At 42.9% G+C, this 17703-nt stretch overlaps 1 protein-coding gene and 1 pseudogene across 2 annotated transcripts in view; both read left to right on the top strand.

The window, feature by feature from the left end:
- Positions 1–1777: 1777 nt before the first annotated feature.
- LOC148087360 (ras-specific guanine nucleotide-releasing factor 2-like) lies at positions 1778–6283 on the top strand. Its single transcript, XM_087787799.1, has 4 exons — positions 1778–1904; positions 1973–2090; positions 2154–2222; positions 3315–6283. Exons 1-4 carry the CDS (start codon positions 1798–1800, stop codon positions 3405–3407), a joined length of 387 nt encoding a protein of 128 aa, XP_087643925.1. The 5' UTR covers positions 1778–1797; the 3' UTR covers positions 3408–6283.
- LOC148087358 (ras-specific guanine nucleotide-releasing factor 2-like) overlaps positions 3774–17703 on the top strand; it is a 39247-nt pseudogene continuing 25317 nt past the window's right edge. The window contains exons 1-4 of the transcript XR_015710726.1: positions 3774–3873; positions 10263–10456; positions 10533–10642; positions 10848–10966. The product of XR_015710726.1 is annotated as a ras-specific guanine nucleotide-releasing factor 2-like (transcript). The remainder of the gene's footprint in view (positions 3874–10262; positions 10457–10532; positions 10643–10847; positions 10967–17703) is intronic.

Here is a 17703-nt window from a genome sequence, read left to right as displayed (position 1 = left end):
ACTCTATGGAAGAATAATAATTGAATTTAACCATTTATTTCTTATTGCAATGTTTTATTTCCTCGCCTATTAAATAAAAATTAAAAAAAAAAAAAAAATTTAATAATGAAAGAAAAATCTATCTTTCCATAAACAAATTATCGTATTTCATTTTTTATTCAAAACAAATTAAGTATTTTATTCTAAAATAAAATGTAGTAAATGAAATGAAAACAAATGAAAAAACACTGTTTCCATTTTTTCAAATCATGTTTTTCACCCCTATTTTTGTCACGATAGAATTATTTATCTAGCGAGGTTCGACATGTCTTCAAACCGCTTCATAAGCTCAAGAGTTTAACCTCAAACTCAAGACTGTAGCCAAACCTGAACGTTCTCATTAGGAGCCAGTTTGTAATGCAACAGAAACGAAACGTCTCAGGTTATCCTTAATAACCCCTGAAATAAAAACGGATCCGACAGGACTGGAGAAGCTAATTGGACTTTTGGTAGAAACGGGAAACTGCCGCACACGTCCCTCCGCTCCTCTCTCTCTTTATTGGTTTTTTAATATCCCTTATTGATGTGGCTTCACTTCCACAGGTCCTTGGAGCTTTTCTTCGCTACCAACCAGAACAACCGAGCCGGCGAGCACGCCAACGACAAATCCCCCCGTCTCTGCCGCAAGTTCTCCTCCCCGCCCCCCGACTCCATCCACTCCCGGACCTCCTCCCCCGTCAGGACGCGTAAGCTGTCCCTCCACTCCCCGGTCACCGCCCGAGTGGGAGGTCTGGACCTGACCAGTCCTCTGGGCAATCCGGCGGGCAACCATGCGGCGTCCCAGTCCGCGGCCAGCAGCCCCACGTCGGCCCAGACCCCGCAGACCCCCACGCCCTCGTCGCCTCCCTCGTCCACCTCGCCTCCTCCCGGTAACTCCAAGCAGGTGCAGGACCAGCCTCCCCCGGTCCCCATGTCTCCGGACCAGAGTCCGAGCCAGACTGCCAACGGAGAGGAAATCCTGAAGGTGGACCCCTTCTGCGGGAAGCTGCGACGAAGCATCCGCCGAGGTAAACACCACAGTCTTCACGAGTTAGATAGTTCAGTGTATTCAGTGGTCCAGAGATATCCGAGTCGGTTCCTCTTCATCCAGGTCAAGGGAGTTCAAGAGAGTTCCAAATGACGCATTAGAGTTCAAGGGCATGTATTCCGTGGTCTGTTTCCTATATTAGTTTCTGTGCAAATATATATCGAGATTTGTTCGCTTTGTTACAAAAACGGATCATTTATTAAAAACAGCAGATAAACTTAAGTACCACCAAAGAACCGGGACACACTAATTACCACAACCACCTTACTTGGTACCAACAAAACAGTGAACTCCCATCATGCCTTTTGAACACTTCTCTTCACATTTTCACATGACTATGTAAAAAAAAACAATAGAATCCATCATTGCGGATTCCAAAGTAAAATTCAGGCAATTTGTAACTTTTTGATAGTTTTACATCTCGGTGTGAATTGAACAGTAGAGCGAGTGACTCAGTGCTCGACTGGATTAGTCTGGTAAGAAGACACTATTATTCCAATGTTTTTATGTTAAAATTAAAAGGCTATCATTTAAAAGGATATTGAATTTAGAGCATTTATTTTGTAATTACTGGATAATGAATATCAAACTCTATGTGTTCATTTTGAGAATAAGATTGATTTTATATATTATTGTATGTTATTTGTTCAACCGTTCAATATTCTGATGGCACTGACAAACTTCCATAAAAATCCATCCCGACATGTGACACTATCCTGGAACAGTCCTTGATGGTTCTGGTTCTGGTTCTCCCGCAGACTAAGGCGCTCATGGACAAGCTGCAGAAGACGGTGTCGTCCGAGGGACGCTTCAAGAATCTGAGGGAAACTTTGAAGAAGTAGGTTTTTCTTCGTGTGTTGATGTTATGGAGTCATATGGTGCTCACATGGGTGTGTGTGTGTCCAGCTGCAACCCCCCCTGCGTGCCCTACCTGGGGATGTACCTGACGGATCTGGCCTTCATCGAGGAGGGGACCCCCAACTTCACCGAGGAGGGTCTGGTCAACTTCTCCAAAATGAGGATGGTGAGTAAAGAAAGAAGCATCTCACAGAGAACGACCGTGAACACAAGACTTTTATTTCTTCAGATCTCCCACATCATCCGGGAGATCCGGCAGTTCCAGCAGACCCCGTACAGAATAGAGCATCAAGCTAAGGTACTTCCTTTATCAACCACCTTCTTAGTTACGGGGACCTGAATAGCTGATGCTTTTTGCCGCCCAGTCAACTAACCGTAGTTGTCGATGCTTTTTGACATAGAAAAGGGGCAGAAAAGTACAATATAATTAGATAGATAGATAGATACAACTTTATTGATTGAAATTGTTAATTACAGGATTGTAGGGACCAATCAGTCGCCGCTAAATAGAGCAGAATAAAAAGCCATTCAATATACCTTTAAAAATAAGAGCTACACTACAAGGAAAGTTGTGTATTTAGGATAAGATATACTTTAATATTTTAAACAAAAATGATTAAACAAACTTACATATTATATTTAAACATACAGTACATAAAGTACATAGTTAAATGATAATAAAGGCAATAATAAATCATATTTACACTTGTTAAAACAATAATGAAATTAAACAATTAACCTTAACTAAAAAAGGATAATGAAATAAAGACAAAAATAAACAACTGTATCAACAATAGTACATGTGCACACACACACCTAGCCTTTTGGCTAATTCTGGCTTTTTTAACCATAATCATGTGTTTTATGAAATTGCATCATCATCTTTTAAATAAACTTATTCTAACATATAACCTTTACTTACTTACTTATTGTCTTAATTAATTACTTACTGAACTCTGAACTACTAAACTACTTACTTACTTACTTAACTACTTACTTACTCACTTAACTGCTTACTTACTTAATTACTTCCTTACTTACTTACTTACTTAGTTAACTTATTACTTACTTAACTACTTACTTACTTAATTAATTACATACGTACAGAAGTGTAAGAAGGGACTCATAAACTCACATTAAAACTTTTATTTTTAATAAACTGCTTGATGGATGGATGAATGGATGGATGGATGAATGGATGGATGGATGGATGGATGAATGAATGGATGGATGGATGGATGGATGAATGGATGAATGGATGGATGGATGGATGGATGAATGGATGGATGGATGCATGGATGGATGGATGGATGGATGGATGGATGGATGGATGGATGAACGGATGAATTTCAACGTTGCTAACAAGTCTGGACACTGTGTCCGGCGCCAGGTGACGCAGTATCTCTTGGACAAAACCCTGATCATGGACGAAGACACGCTGTACGAGCTGTCCCTGAAGATCGAGCCCCGACTTCCTGCCTGATGGGGGAGTGAGTCCAGCGGGAAAGACCCCCAGAAGAAACGACCGCCCTGCAAGTCTTGACCGGTCCCAGGAGCGTCCTGACAGAGTGTGAACAGAACCAGGACGAGCTGATAAACTGAGGGCGGTTGGAGGCGGCGTGTGCATGAGGATGTGTTGCTGGTCGGGATCGCGTTCCTCGGCTGCATGAAGCCACCGGAGTCGAGGAGGGGGAAAAAAAAGAAGAAAAAAAGAGATGTAGCATTTACAGAAGTGTGACATAGAGGAGCTGATGTCTCTGTGCTGTCGTTCGTGTTCTGTCGTGTGATCGGAGGACAAACTTCCGACGCTTTACCCTGCATGACTGCGGCTTAGCTCCCAGGCTTTAGCATGCTAGCGCGCCACCGGACGCATCGTCGGCGGGCGAGTCCCGCCTCAGGACCGAACCGAGACCCCGGGTGCCTTTTGAACCTGAAGGCCGACTCCACACGTTTACAAATCTTTTGATACCTTGAAACTAGTTTGAGCACTGCCGATTCTGAAGTTGTGATGTCATCAAACCGCATCAGAGTTTTGTCCCCTGAGGAGAAAATCCTAAAAACTACAGATACGATCATAGATAGGGGTGCAAAGCATGATGGGGAATTCCGGTCTACTTACTCGAGCGCCAAGACTTTCTTCCTTCTCATAGGAGACGTACAGGTGGGGTCGCCTCTTGATGACATCACATCCTGAGAGCGAAAACCCCGCGACTAGTTAACCGTTTTCTCTGCTCAACTTTTCCAGATCTCAGCACATCTCTTAGGTGTCACTGAACAACCCTCGCTCTCCTGTCGTGGGAACCTGCTTGAGAACTTGGCTCCTGCATGGGTTTTGAGTGATGTCATTTGTGATGTCACTCTTAGAGCACAAAACCCAGCGTATGTTAACACACAGAAAAGAAAATAATAATTGATATAACTTTTGTTCTATTGATTGTAACTTTCTGAAGGTTTTTTAGTTTTTTTTAAAAAAGATGGTATTTTCTCTGAAGTAACATTAGTTTGTAACTGTTGTCACGACACTTGTTCTAATCAAGTTTCTCAAAAGCATGAACCTGTAAACTAATTATTAGTTTGTATTATTCGTTTTACTGTTTTCCCAAAACATTCTACTGACACTAAACAGGTCCGCGGTGAAAAAAAAAAGGTTGACTTAAAGAACCAGTGTATTTGTAACAGCCACAACATGTGAGGATGCACATACATCGTGTACGTCTGTATATTAGAAAATAATACTTTTATAAGGTATAGCATGGAGGAGATACTTTACCAATTAACTTATTGAGATTTTTGTTTAGAAAAAGAAAGTATATATATTAGTTCATAATTTGATGTAGGACTTAAAAACATTAGCAACTCGCCCATACTTTTTTTTTTTTTTTAAATAACTTGAAATTCTAAAATCTAAAAAAACAGTTTTAACCCTTTAAATTCAAAATAAACCTATTCTTTACAAGATCCCAGGTTTAATATACGTTTCATCTTCAGGTGTCGATTTAAATGAATGTCTTTCAAATTAATGTATTTATAAGAGAGTTTATGGAGAGAACAGATAGTGTTGCCAATTCTTCTTTATCTTCTAGGCATGAACCAAACAAGAGTTTAAATCTTTCTCTTTTTTTTTAAAGAGAATAATGTGCTTTTCAGAAATGTACACAGTTGCGTTCCTGGTGATGACGTCACGATAGGACTGACGCCAGGATATTTTAATTTTTATCATTTCTATTAAACTTCATATCAACGTCAGAACGTCAACGTTGACAGTAATAACAACTATTAAATTTAATAAAAATAACGCCGCGCCACTCAGCCAATCAGAGGAAGTGACGTCACTGACGTATCGTTTATTGTTCTTCTAAAAGTTCTTCTACAATGATAAATCAAATTAATACAGTTACTTATTGTGCATTTGGAGTTGAAGCACACTCACAAAGTTAATTTGACTTTTAAAAGTTATTATTTTATTTTATAAAAAGTAAATTAAGAAAGAACGAAATTAAATGAAGTGACGTCATCACTAGTCGACAGCCAGAGCAAACTGTACGCAAACGTTCCGTTTATCCCAGTGAATAACGTCTTGAAAGGCCTTTTAAAAAAAATCCCGAGTTCCTTTGAAACGCGCATGTTGAACCTCTGCTGTGGCGGCGCTCACCAAATGTCTCCCTCTAGTGTTTGGACGGCGACACTACACGCGCTGCTTCCCCGCCTCCTCCCGTCAGTCATGAGTGTTGGATGTTTGACCTTCTTGACCTCTCGAGATGTAGCTTCCGCTGGAGTGACACAACCTTTTCCTCGCTGCGCTGCGTTCATCGTCACACACACTGTTATTTTTCTACACGGAGACTTCCACGGGCGGAGAAACTATTTTTACATTGTGAAGCTGTGAATATTTCTTTTTGTGTTTTTTTCTTCTGCATCCCACACGGCTGTTATACTACAGATGTAGCATTTAAATAACGAGTGTGTGTCCGTGTGAAGATTGTCGTGCTGCATGCACACAACAGCTGCATGTTGTCGCATGTGTGACCGGACGCTTCCTTTTTAATCTCTGCTTCTCCAGTGTCTGTAGCCGTCGACCTTTGACCCCGGTCCACCGATGATGGTTTGTGTGCGAGTGTGTGTGTGTGTGTGTGTGTGTGTGTGTGTGTGAGTGTGTGTTTCGGCATGAGTTGCGGAGAAAACTGTTGTCCGGCTTTGCTTTCTTGACAAAAAACTGTGTTTGTAATTCCAAGTGCCAGTTGGACATCCTGGTGTGCGAGCACTCGTGCGATGTTTTGTAACACGTGTGTATCGTTCGTTTCACTTCTTCGTTTCGCTTTTTCCACTCGTAGGTGCAGGAAATAAACTCGCCATGCCTTACACGCGTGTTCTTCCTCCTCGCGGCCAACCATCGCAGTGCATTACAGATGAAATCACGTGATTTAAATAAATGTGTTTAAATATTTAACTAAAATATATTATTTTAATTTATACTGTACTTCAGGAGTGGGACAATAATTAAATATGTGGGGAAAAAAGTAAATAAAAAAGGACAAATTATGAAACTATAGTTTTGTAATTATGCCTGATATTGTAATTAAAAAAAAAGCTAACGTTTTTTTTAATGTTTAGATACTTTATATCTATTTTCCCACCAAAATATGTTCTTACCTTTGTTTTATGTAATTGTTTCATTACATTCGTTTTTTCCATTCATTTTAAGGCACAATAAATATGCAATATAAGGGGAAAAGGATCTTGATAAAAAAAAAACTAAATTAATAATGACTAATTCAATATAAAACTTCATAATTGACATGAATTTGGTGACCATCAGAGTTGTAATTACAAAGCTATTACAAAATGTATGTGAAATATTGCACAAAAATAGCGATTTTGAAAATTTAAAAAAATAATTAAAAAAACTAATGAGTGTAGTAACTTGATATGAAGGTACTTCATAAGTGACATGAATTTGGTGGCCATCAGAGTTGTAATTACAAAGCTATTACAAAATATAAGTGAAATATTGCGTGAAAATAGTGATTTAAAAGAATTTATAGGAAAATTTGAAAAACTAATGAGTGTAGTAACTTTATATGAAGGTACTTCATAAGTGACATGAATTTGGTGGCCATCAGAGTTGTAATTACAAAGCTATTACAAAATATAAGTGAAATATTGCGTGAAAATAGTGATTTAAAAGAATTTATAGGAAAATTTGAAAAACTAATAAGTGTAGTAACTTGATATGAAGGTACTTCATAAGTGACATGAATTTGGTGACCATCAGAGTTGTAATTACAAAGCTATTACAAAATGTTTGTGAAATATTGCACAAAAATATTGATTTTTAAAATTTTAAGAAAGAATTACAAAAACTAATGAGTGTAGTAACTTGATATGAAGGTACTTCATAATTGACATGAATTTGGTGACCATCAGAGTTGTAATTACAAGGCTATTAAAAAATGTATGTGAAATATTAGGTGAAAATAGTGATTTAAAAGAATTTATAGGACAATTTGAAAAACTAATAAGTGTAGTAACTTGATATGAAGGTACTTCATAAGTGACATGAATTTGGTGACCATCAGAGTTTTAATTACAAAGCTATTAAAAAATGTATGTGAAATATTTCACAAAAAAGGTGATTTTGAAAATTTCAAGAAGAAAAAAAAAATAATAATGAGTGTAGTAACTTGACATGAAGGTACTTCATAATTGACATGAATTTGGTGACCATCAGAGTTGTAATTGCAGAGCTATTACAAAATGTATATGAAATATTGCACAAAAAAGGTGATTTTGAAAATTTCAAGAAGAAATGAAAAATACGACTTGGTGTAGTAACTTGATATGAAGGTACTTCATAAGTGACATGAATTTGGTGACCATCACAATTGTAATTGAAAGAAAGTCTGCTGGTTATAATCAGACAATATTTTTCAACACTACATTTTTGTCAGTGTAAGTAATTTATTACTTTTAGTAATTTGTAAGTAAATCCTGTGAGATCCAGGCTTTGACTGAGGACGAGAGGATACAGTGACTCCAGCAGCTTTTAAAGCTGATGTTTGTACATATTTTCAAAACAAACGAAAGCAGTTACGACTTCGTCAAGAGTCATGTGGTCTGTAAATACTACAACACCAGAGTCAATTACTAGACAATACTACACATATATCCTTGTTACTACAGTATCACAACACCAGAGTCAAGTACTCGACAATACTACACATATATCCTTGTTACTACAGTATCACAACACCAGAGTCAAGTACTTGACAATACTACACATAGATCCTTGTTACTACAGTATCACAACACCAGAGTCAAGTACTCGACAATACTACACATATATCCTTGTTACTACAGTATCACAACACCAGAGTCAAGTACTTGACAATACCACACATAGATCCTTGTTACTACAGTATCACAACACTAGAGTCAAGTACTCGACAATACTACACATAGATCCTTGTTACTACACTATCACAACACCAGAGTCAAGTACTTGACAATACTACAAATATATCCTTGTTACTACACTATCACAACACCAGAGTCAAGTACTCGACAATACTACACATATATCCTTGTTACTACACTATCACAACACCAGAGTCAAGTACTTGACAATACTACACATATATACTTGTTACTACACTATCACAACACCAGAGTCAAGTACTGGACAATACTACACATATATACTTGTTACTACAGTATCACAACACCAGAGTCAAGTACTTGACAATACTACACATATATCCTTGTTACTACACTATCACAACACCAGAGTCAAGTACTGGACAATACTACACATATATACTTGTTACTACAGTATCACAACACCAGAGTCAAGTACTTGACAATACTACACATATACCCTTGTTACTACACTATCACAATGCCAGAGTCAAGTACTTGACAATACTACACATATATCCTTGTTACTACAGTATCACTATATATTGTATAAGGGTGTTGGAAAATATTGATATGGCGATCATCGCAATAATTTACTTTATTATTATTCAACAGGACTGTATAGATTTTCTTTTCTATTTTAATAATTGTATTAAGAATAGTTGTTTATTATTTGAATAGTTAGTTATTTAATGGTTTATATTTCTTGGTTCATAAAATGAATGAATTATAAACTAATTAGATGATTAGATTGACTGAGGAAGAGAGGATACAGTGAGTCCAGCAGCTTTTAAAGCTGATCTTGTCAATACACATTTAGTTATTTGCTTACGTCTCAATTGAGCTCAGAAAGTTTTATTTTCAGTCAAGAAGGTTCAAAATCAAAATTAGGTTTAAGTTGAGTTTTGAATGATGCAGTAACAAGACATCACTTCTTACATTTACATCATCAATGAAAAATATTGATTTATTCAAGAAAAGATTGACTGATCAACGGGCTACATTAGAGGTTTTTGAGGTGGTGGCCGCCAGGGGGCGCCAGAGGGTTCTATGAATAATAATAATGATGATGAAATTGATTTAATGATATGATACAATACAAACGATCGAACATCTTCATCTGTACAACATGTTCAACATTGATTCCATGAATATTACATTCAAATATTCGTCTGAAATGTGTACTCATTAAGCATTTGTATCATGAAATGGAACTAACTTGTGATTAATTAACATTAAATAAATCCAATAATATATTATTTATTTGAAGTGTTAAAACCTAATAAAAAATGGCAAAAACGAACCTATTAAGAAAAGAATTTAACAAATATATTGTTAAAATAAATACATAACTTGTTTTGTAATAAAGATGTATTTTTAAAACAATATAAATATTTTGTATTTTATTTTAATCGTGTATATATATGCAATAAATATTTCTTCATACAATTATATTTAATATATTGTATTATAAAAAGTGCACTATAATAAATACAAAAAGTTACTATTATTATTATTAGTTGTGTGTATTTTTGTGGTTAATCTTATTAAATCAAAATAATACATTTAAAAAAAAAAATTGTAACTTTATCTGTAATTAAGTTACTTTTAAAAAAAAAAATGTATATATACATTACAAAAATATTTTACACATGCAATAAATATTTTCTTTACAACTGTATATTATATTGTATTATGAATAAAATAATAAAAAGCATTACTTATTTATTATTATTCTCATTATTTTTAAATTCAAAGTTAAGTAGTCAAAGTAATTTTATTCATAAGTTCTGAATCATGGGAGTTTATATATATTTGTGTTTTTCCTAAACTAACTCATTATTGGCTGTAAAAGATACACTTGAACGTGTTTATTGAAGAAAAACAACATGTCACGTTAAAACCTCATGTTTCCTCCCGACAGCCGACCTGTTTGACATCCTGCTGTCAATGCTCGACATCTACCAGGAGTTCGTCCGGAACCACCAGTACAGTCTGCAGGTTCTGGCCAACTGCAAGCAGAACCGGGACTTCGACAAGCTGCTCAAACAGTACGAGTCCAACGGGGCCTGCGAGGGCCGGATGCTGGAGACCTTCCTCACGTACCCCATGTTCCAGGTGCGACCCCCCCATCCCCCCCGGGAGTGAGTGTTTCAACAAGTGTTCAATGTTGTTTGATTTCTTCACCTCCAAGATCCCTCGCTACATCATCACTCTGCACGAGCTGCTGGCGCACACGCCTCACGAGCACGTGGAGCGCAGGAGTCTGGAGTTCGCCAAGTCCAAGCTGGAGGAACTGTCCAGGTGAGCGTCTTGTACGAAGTTAAATCTGGTGCGTTTCTCCCACATACTCCGGGTTGGATCACGGTACGAATGTGTAGTTACGTCAATGCAGGTGACTAGTACAGATCTCATGTCACGGGCATGTGGGACTTACGAACCCGTTTTCACTCCATACTCTGGTCCTGGGTTTGATTGTGGACTTTGCTCAAGAGTTCTTTGTGTTCAGGGTGATGCACAACGAGGTGAGCGACACCGAGAACATCCGGAAGAACCTGGCCATCGAGAGGATGATCGTGGAAGGATGCGGCATCCTGCTGGACACCAGCCAGACCTTCGTCCGCCAGGGTGAGTCCTCTGAACCAGGGTGAGTCTTCTGAACCAGGGTGAGTCCTCTGAACCAGGGGGTGAGTCTCCTGAAGCAGGGTGAGTCCTCTGAACCATGGTGAGTCTCCTGAACCAGGGTGAGTCCTCTGAACCAGGGTGAGTCTCTTGAGCCAGGGTGAGTCCTCTGAACCAGGGCGAGTCCCCTGAACCAGGGTGAGTCCCCTGAACCAGGGTGAGTCCCCTGAACCAGGATGAGTCGCCTGAAACAGGGTGAGTCTCCTGAACCAGGGTGAGTCTCCTGAACCAGGGGTGAGTCCTCTGAACCAGGGCGAGTCCCCTGAACCAGGGTGAGTCCCCTGAACCAGGGCGAGTCCCCTGAACCAGGGTGAGTCCCCTGAACCAGGGTGAGTCCCCTGAACCAGGATGAGTCGCCTGAAACAGGGTGAGTCTCCTGAACCAGGGGTCCCCAACCTTTTTTTTCACCACGGACCGGTTTAATGTCAGTATCAAGATTTCGCGGACCGGTGCAAGTACCATTTCAGTCCGGACACTTCCTACATGATGACGACACACGTCACAAATGTGTCTTCAAAAGCTTTTTTATGAGTAAAAAGATATAAAAATTCAATATAAATGTGAAATATGTTGTAGAAAGTGTCCAGAAACAGGTCGATAATCACAACAGGCAGGAATGGAGTCTTAGTCGGGACAAAGGCAAGGAGACAGGGTATGAAGCAGGAATACTCAGCGGCAGAATACAGGTACTGGAAAATGGTGATTACAAGACAAGGACGTGACAGAGAGTGGAGGCTTAAGAACACAAGGGATCAATAAGCAGCAGCGGGGGGCGGGACTGACGAGACACGGCTGGGAACAATTACTACTCAGACAGGGGGGAAGTAAGACTAGCACAGACACAGAAGGGAGCGGCTTTCACAATAAAACCGGAAGCACAAGGAGGAACATGTAGACTCATGACAGTTGCACCGAGTAACGAGCTGGAAAATGTCGTGTGCGTCTGGAACATGTGACAAACCGCATAAAACTGTTTATCTTATATTCGGTATAATAACGACACACCTGAACCACTTTGAACTCTTTTACAACTTTATTTACAGCGTACTCGTGACCTCAGGCCTAGAAAATAAGGAAATAATATCCATCTGTTGTCTTTATCATGTTCTCTGGTCGCTATGGTAATGTGTAAACATACCATCAAAATAAAACGAAACAGTCCTCTGAACCAGGGTGAGTCCCCTGAACCAGGGTGAGTCCTCTGAACCAGGGTGAGTCCTCTGAACCAGGGCTAGTCCCCTGAACCAGCGTGAGTCTCCTGAACCAGGGCTAGTCCCCTGAACCAGCGTGAGTCTCCTGAACCAGGGTGAGTCCTCTGAACCAGGGGTCCCCAACCTTTTTTTTCACCTTGGACCGGTTTAATGTCAGGATCAGGATTTCGCGGACCGGTGCAAGTACCATTTCAGTCCGGACACTTCCTACATGATGACGACACACGTCACAAATGCTAGCGTATCTTTAAAAGCTTTTTTATGAGTAAAAAAACATATAAAAATTCAATATAAATAGGAAATATGTTGTAGAAAGTGTCCTTCAGTCGCACAATTAAAATTATTTTCACTAATCAAAACTTTTTTTTTAAATACGTTAGTGTTTGCAACGTGTGACGTCACCGAGTAGTGAGCTGAAAATGTCGGTGCGACTGGAGCGTGTGACGAACAGCATAAAACTGTTGTTCAGTATAATAACGACACACCTGAACCACTGTGAACTCTTTTACAACTTTATTTACAGCGTACTTGTGACCTCAGGCCTAGAAAATAAGGAAATAATATCCATCTGTTGTCTTTATCATGTTCTCTGGTCGCTATGGTAACGTGTAAACATACCATCACAATAAAAAAACACAGTCCTCTGAACCAGGGGTGAGTCCCCTGAACCAGGGGTGAGTCCCCTGAACCAGGGGTGAGTCTCCTGAACCAGGGTGAGTCCTCTGAACCAGGGTGAGTCCTCTGAACCAGGTTGAATCCTCTGAACCAGGGGTGAGTCCCCTGAACCAGGGTGAGTCCCCTGAACAAGGGCGTGAGTCCTCTGAACCAGGGGTGAGTCCTCTGAACAAGGGCGTGAGTCCTCTGAACCAGGGGTGAGTCCTCTGAACAAGGGCGTGAGTCTTCTGAACCAGGGGTGAGTCCTCTGAACCAGGTTGAATCCTCTGAACCAGGGGTGAGTCCCCTGAACCAGGGTGAGTCCCCTGAACAAGGGCGTGAGTCCTCTGAACCAGGGGTGAGTCCTCTGAACAAGGGCGTGAGTCCTCTGAACCAGGGGTGAGTCCTCTGAACAAGGGCGTGAGTCTTCTGAACCAGGGGTGAGTCCTCTGAACAAGGGCGTGAGTCCTCTGAACCAGGGGTGAGTCCCCTGAACCAGGGGTGAGTCCCCTGAACCAGGTTGAGTCCTCTGAACCAGGGGTGAGTCCCCTGAACCAGGGTGAGTCCTCTGAACCAGGGTGAGTCCTCTGAACCAGGGGTGAGTCCCCTGAACCAGGGTGAGTCCCCTGAACAAGGGCGTGAGTCCTCTGAACCAGGAGTGAGTCCTCTGAACAAGGGCGTGAGTCTTCTGAACCAGGGGTGAGTCCTCTGAACAAGGGCGTGAGTCCTCTGAACCAGGGTGAGTCCCCTGAACCAGGGGTGAGTCCCCTGAACCCGGGTGAGTCTCCTGAACCAGGGTGAGTCTCTGAACCAGGGGTGAGTCCTCTGAACCAGGTTGAGTCCTCTGAACCAGGGCGTGAGTCTTCTGAACCAGGGGTGAGTCCTCTGAACCAGGTTGAATCCTCTGAACCAGGGGTGAGTCCTCTGAACCAGGGTGAGTCCCCTGAACAAGGGCGTGAGTCCTCTGAACCAGGGGTGAGTCCTCTGAACAAGGGCGTGAGTCCTCTGAACCAGGGGTGAGTCCTCTGAACAAGGGCGTGAGTCTTCTGAACCAGGGGTGAGTCCTCTGAACAAGGGCGTGAGTCCTCTGAACCAGGGGTGAGTCCCCTGAACCAGGGGTGAGTCCCCTGAACCAGGTTGAGTCCTCTGAACCAGGGGTGAGTCCCCTGAACCAGGGTGAGTCCTCTGAACCAGGGTGAGTCCTCTGAACCAGGGTGAGTCCTCTGAACCAGGGTGAGTCCCCTGAACAAGGGCGTGAGTCCTCTGAACCAGGAGTGAGTCCTCTGAACAAGGGAGTGAGTCTTCTGAACCAGGGGTGAGTCCTCTGAACAAGGGCGTGAGTCCTCTGAACCAGGGTGAGTCCCCTGAACCAGGGGTGAGTCCCCTGAACCCGGGTGAGTCTCCTGAACCAGGGTGAGTCTCTGAACCAGGGGTGAGTCCTCTGAACCAGGTTGAGTCCTCTGAACCAGGGGGGAGTCCCCTGAACCAGGGTGAGTCCCCTGAACCAGAGTGAGTCTCCTGAACCAGGGTGAGTCCTCTGAACCAGGGTGAGTCCTCTGAACCAGGTTGAGTCCTCTGAACCAGGGGTGAGTCCCCTGAACCAGGGGTGAGTCCCCTGAACCAGGGTGAGTCCTCTGAACCAGGGGTGAGTCCTCTGAACAAGGGCGAGAGTCTTCTGAACCAGGGGTGAGTCCTCTGAACAAGGGCGTGCGTCCTCTGAACCAGGGGTGAGTCCCCTGAACCAGGGGTGAGTCCTCTGAACCAGGGTGAGTCCCCTGAACCAGGGGTGAGTCCCCTGAACCCGGGTGAGTCTCCTGAACCAGGGTGAGTCTCTGAACCAGGGGTGAGTACCCTGAACCAGGGTGAGTCCACTGAACAAGGGCGTGAGTCCTCTGAACCAGGGGTGAGTCCTCTGAACCAGGGATGAGTCCTCTGAACAAGGGCGTGAGTCTTCTGAACCAGGGGTGAGTCCTCTGAACAAGGGCGTGAGTCCTCTGAACAAGGGCGTGAGTCCCCTGAACCAGGGGTGAGTCCTCTGAACCAGGGGTGAGTCCCCTGAACCAGGGTGAGTCTCCTGAACCAGGGTGAGTCTCCTGAACCAGGGTGAGTCCTCTGAACCAGGGTGAGTCCCCTGAACCAGGGGTGAGTCCCCTGAACCAGGGTGAGTCTCCTGAACCAGGGTGAGTCCTCTGAACCAGGGGTCCCCAACTTTTTTTTCACCACGGACCGGTTTAATGTCAGAATCAGGATTTCGCGGACCGGTGCAAGTACCATTTCAGTCCGGACACTTCCTACATGATGACGACACACGTCACAAATGCTAACGTTTCTTCAAAGCTTTTTTATGAGTAAAAAAAAAAAAAAAATTCAATATAACTGTTGAATATGTTGTAGAAAGTCTCCTTTAATTGCACAATTAAAATTATTTTCACTAATCGAAACCTTTTTTTAAAAAGACTTTAATGTTTGCAACGTGTGAGTCACCGAGTAGTGAGCTGAAAATGTCGGTGTGACTGGAGCGTGTGACGAACAGCATAAAACTGTTGTTCAGTATAATAACGACACACCTGAACCACTGTGAACTCTTTTACAACTTTATTTACAGCGTACTCGTGACCTCAGGCCTAGAACATAACAGGAAGTAACATCCATCTGTTGTCTTTATCATGTTCTCTGGTCGCTAAAGGTAACCTGTAAACATACCATCAAAATAAAACGACACAGTCCTCTAAACCAGGGTGAGTCCCCTGAACAAGGGTGAGTCCTCTGAACAAGGGTGAGTCCCCTGAACCAGGGTGAGTCCCCTGAACAAGGGTGAGTCCCCTGAACCAGGGTGAGTTCCCTGAACCAGGGCGTGAGTCCTCTGAACCAGGGGTGAGTCCTCTGAACAAGGGCGTGAGTCTTCTGAACCAGGGGTGAGTCCTCTGAACAAGGGCGTGAGTCCTCTGAACCAGGGGTGAGTCCCCTGAACCAGGGGTGAGTCCCCTGAACCAGGGTGAGTCCTCTGAACCAGGTTGAGTCCTCTGAACCAGGGGATGAGTCCCCTGAACCAGGGTGAGTCCTCTGAACCAGGGTGAGTCCTCTGAACCAGGGTGAGTCCTCTGAACCAGGGGTGAGTCCCCTGAACCAGGGTGAGTCCCCTGAACAAGGGCGTGAGTCCTCTGAACCAGGAGTGAGTCCTCTGAACAAGGGCGTGAGTCTTCTGAACCAGGGGTGAGTCCTCTGAACAAGGGCGTGAGTCCTCTGAACCAGGGTGAGTCCCCTGAACCAGGGGTGAGTCCCCTGAACCAGGGTGAGTCTCCTGAACCAGGGTGAGTCTCTGAACCAGGGGTGAGTCCTCTGAACCAGGTTGAGTCCTCTGAACCAGGGGGGAGTCCCCTGAACCAGGGTGAGTCCCCTGAACCAGAGTGAGTGTCCTGAACCAGGGTGAGTCCTCTGAACCAGGGTGAGTCCTCTGAACCAGGTTGAGTCCTCTGAACCAGGGGTGAGTCCCCTGAACCAGGGGTGAGTCCCCTGAACCAGGGTGAGTCCTCTGAACCAGGGGTGAGTCCTCTGAACAAGGGCGTGAGTCCTCTGAACCAGGGGTGAGTCCTCTGAACAAGGGCGAGAGTCTTCTGAACCAGGGGTGAGTCCTCTGAACAAGGGCGTGCGTCCTCTGAACCAGGGGTGAGTCCCCTGAACCAGGGGTGAGTCCCCTGAACCAGGGTGAGTCTCCTGAACCAGGGTGAGTCCTCTGAACCAGGGTGAGTCCTCTGAACCAGGTTGAGTCCTCTGAACCAGGGGTGAGTACCCTGAACCAGGGTGAGTCCACTGAACAAGGGCGTGAGTCCTCTGAACCAGGGTGAGTCCTCTGAACCAGGGATGAGTCCTCTGAACAAGGGCGTGAGTCTTCTGAACCAGGGGTGAGTCCTCTGAACAAGGGCGTGAGTCCCCTGAACCAGGGGTGAGTCCTCTGAACCAGGGGTGAGTCCCCTGAACAAGGGTGAGTCCCCTGAACAAGGGTGAGTCCCCTGAACCAGGGTGAGTCCTCTGAACAAGGGTGAGTCCCCTGAAACAGGGTGAGTCCCCTGAACAAGGGTGAGTCCCCTGAACCCGGGTGAGTCTCCTAAACCAGGGTGAGTCCCCTGAACCAGGGTGAGTCTCCTGAACCAGGGTGAGTCCCCTGAACCAGGGTGAGTCTCCTGAACCAGGGTGAGTCCTCTGAACCAGGGGTCGCCAACCTTTTTTTTCAACACAGACCGGTTTAATGTCAGGATCAGGATTTCGCGGACCTGTGCAAGTACCATTTCAGTCTGGACACTTCCTACATGATGACGACACACGTCACAAATGCTAACGTATCTTCAAAAGCTTTTTGATGAGTAAAAAAACATAAAAAATTCAATATAACTGTGAAATATGTTGTAGAAAGTGTCCTTCAGTTGCATAATTAAAATTATTTTCACTAATCAAAACTTTTTTTTTAAAGTCTTTAGTGTTTGCAACGTGTGAGTCACCGAGTAGTGAGCTGGAAATGTCGGTGTGACTGGAGTGTGTGACGAACAGCATAAAACTGTTGTTCAGTATAATAACGACACACCTGAGCCACTGTGAACTCTTTTACAACTTTATTTACAGCGTACTCGTGACCTCAGGCCTAGAAAATAAAGAAATAATATCCATCTGTTGTTTTTATCATGTTCTCTGGTCGCTATGGTAACGTGTAAACATACCATCAAATGAATGCATTAAACAACAACTAAAGATATATATATAATTATATATATATCCAAATATTTAAGGACACAAAAGAAACCCCCCCCCTCCGGCATAAGTCAT

This window comes from Callionymus lyra, chromosome 1 (assembly GCF_982586985.1).
Source record: "Callionymus lyra chromosome 1, fCalLyr1.hap1.1, whole genome shotgun sequence".
Taxonomy (NCBI): Eukaryota; Metazoa; Chordata; class Actinopteri; order Syngnathiformes; family Callionymidae; genus Callionymus; species Callionymus lyra.
Note: the sequence above shows the minus strand (reverse complement) of the source record. Positions and strands in the feature narration are given on the sequence as shown.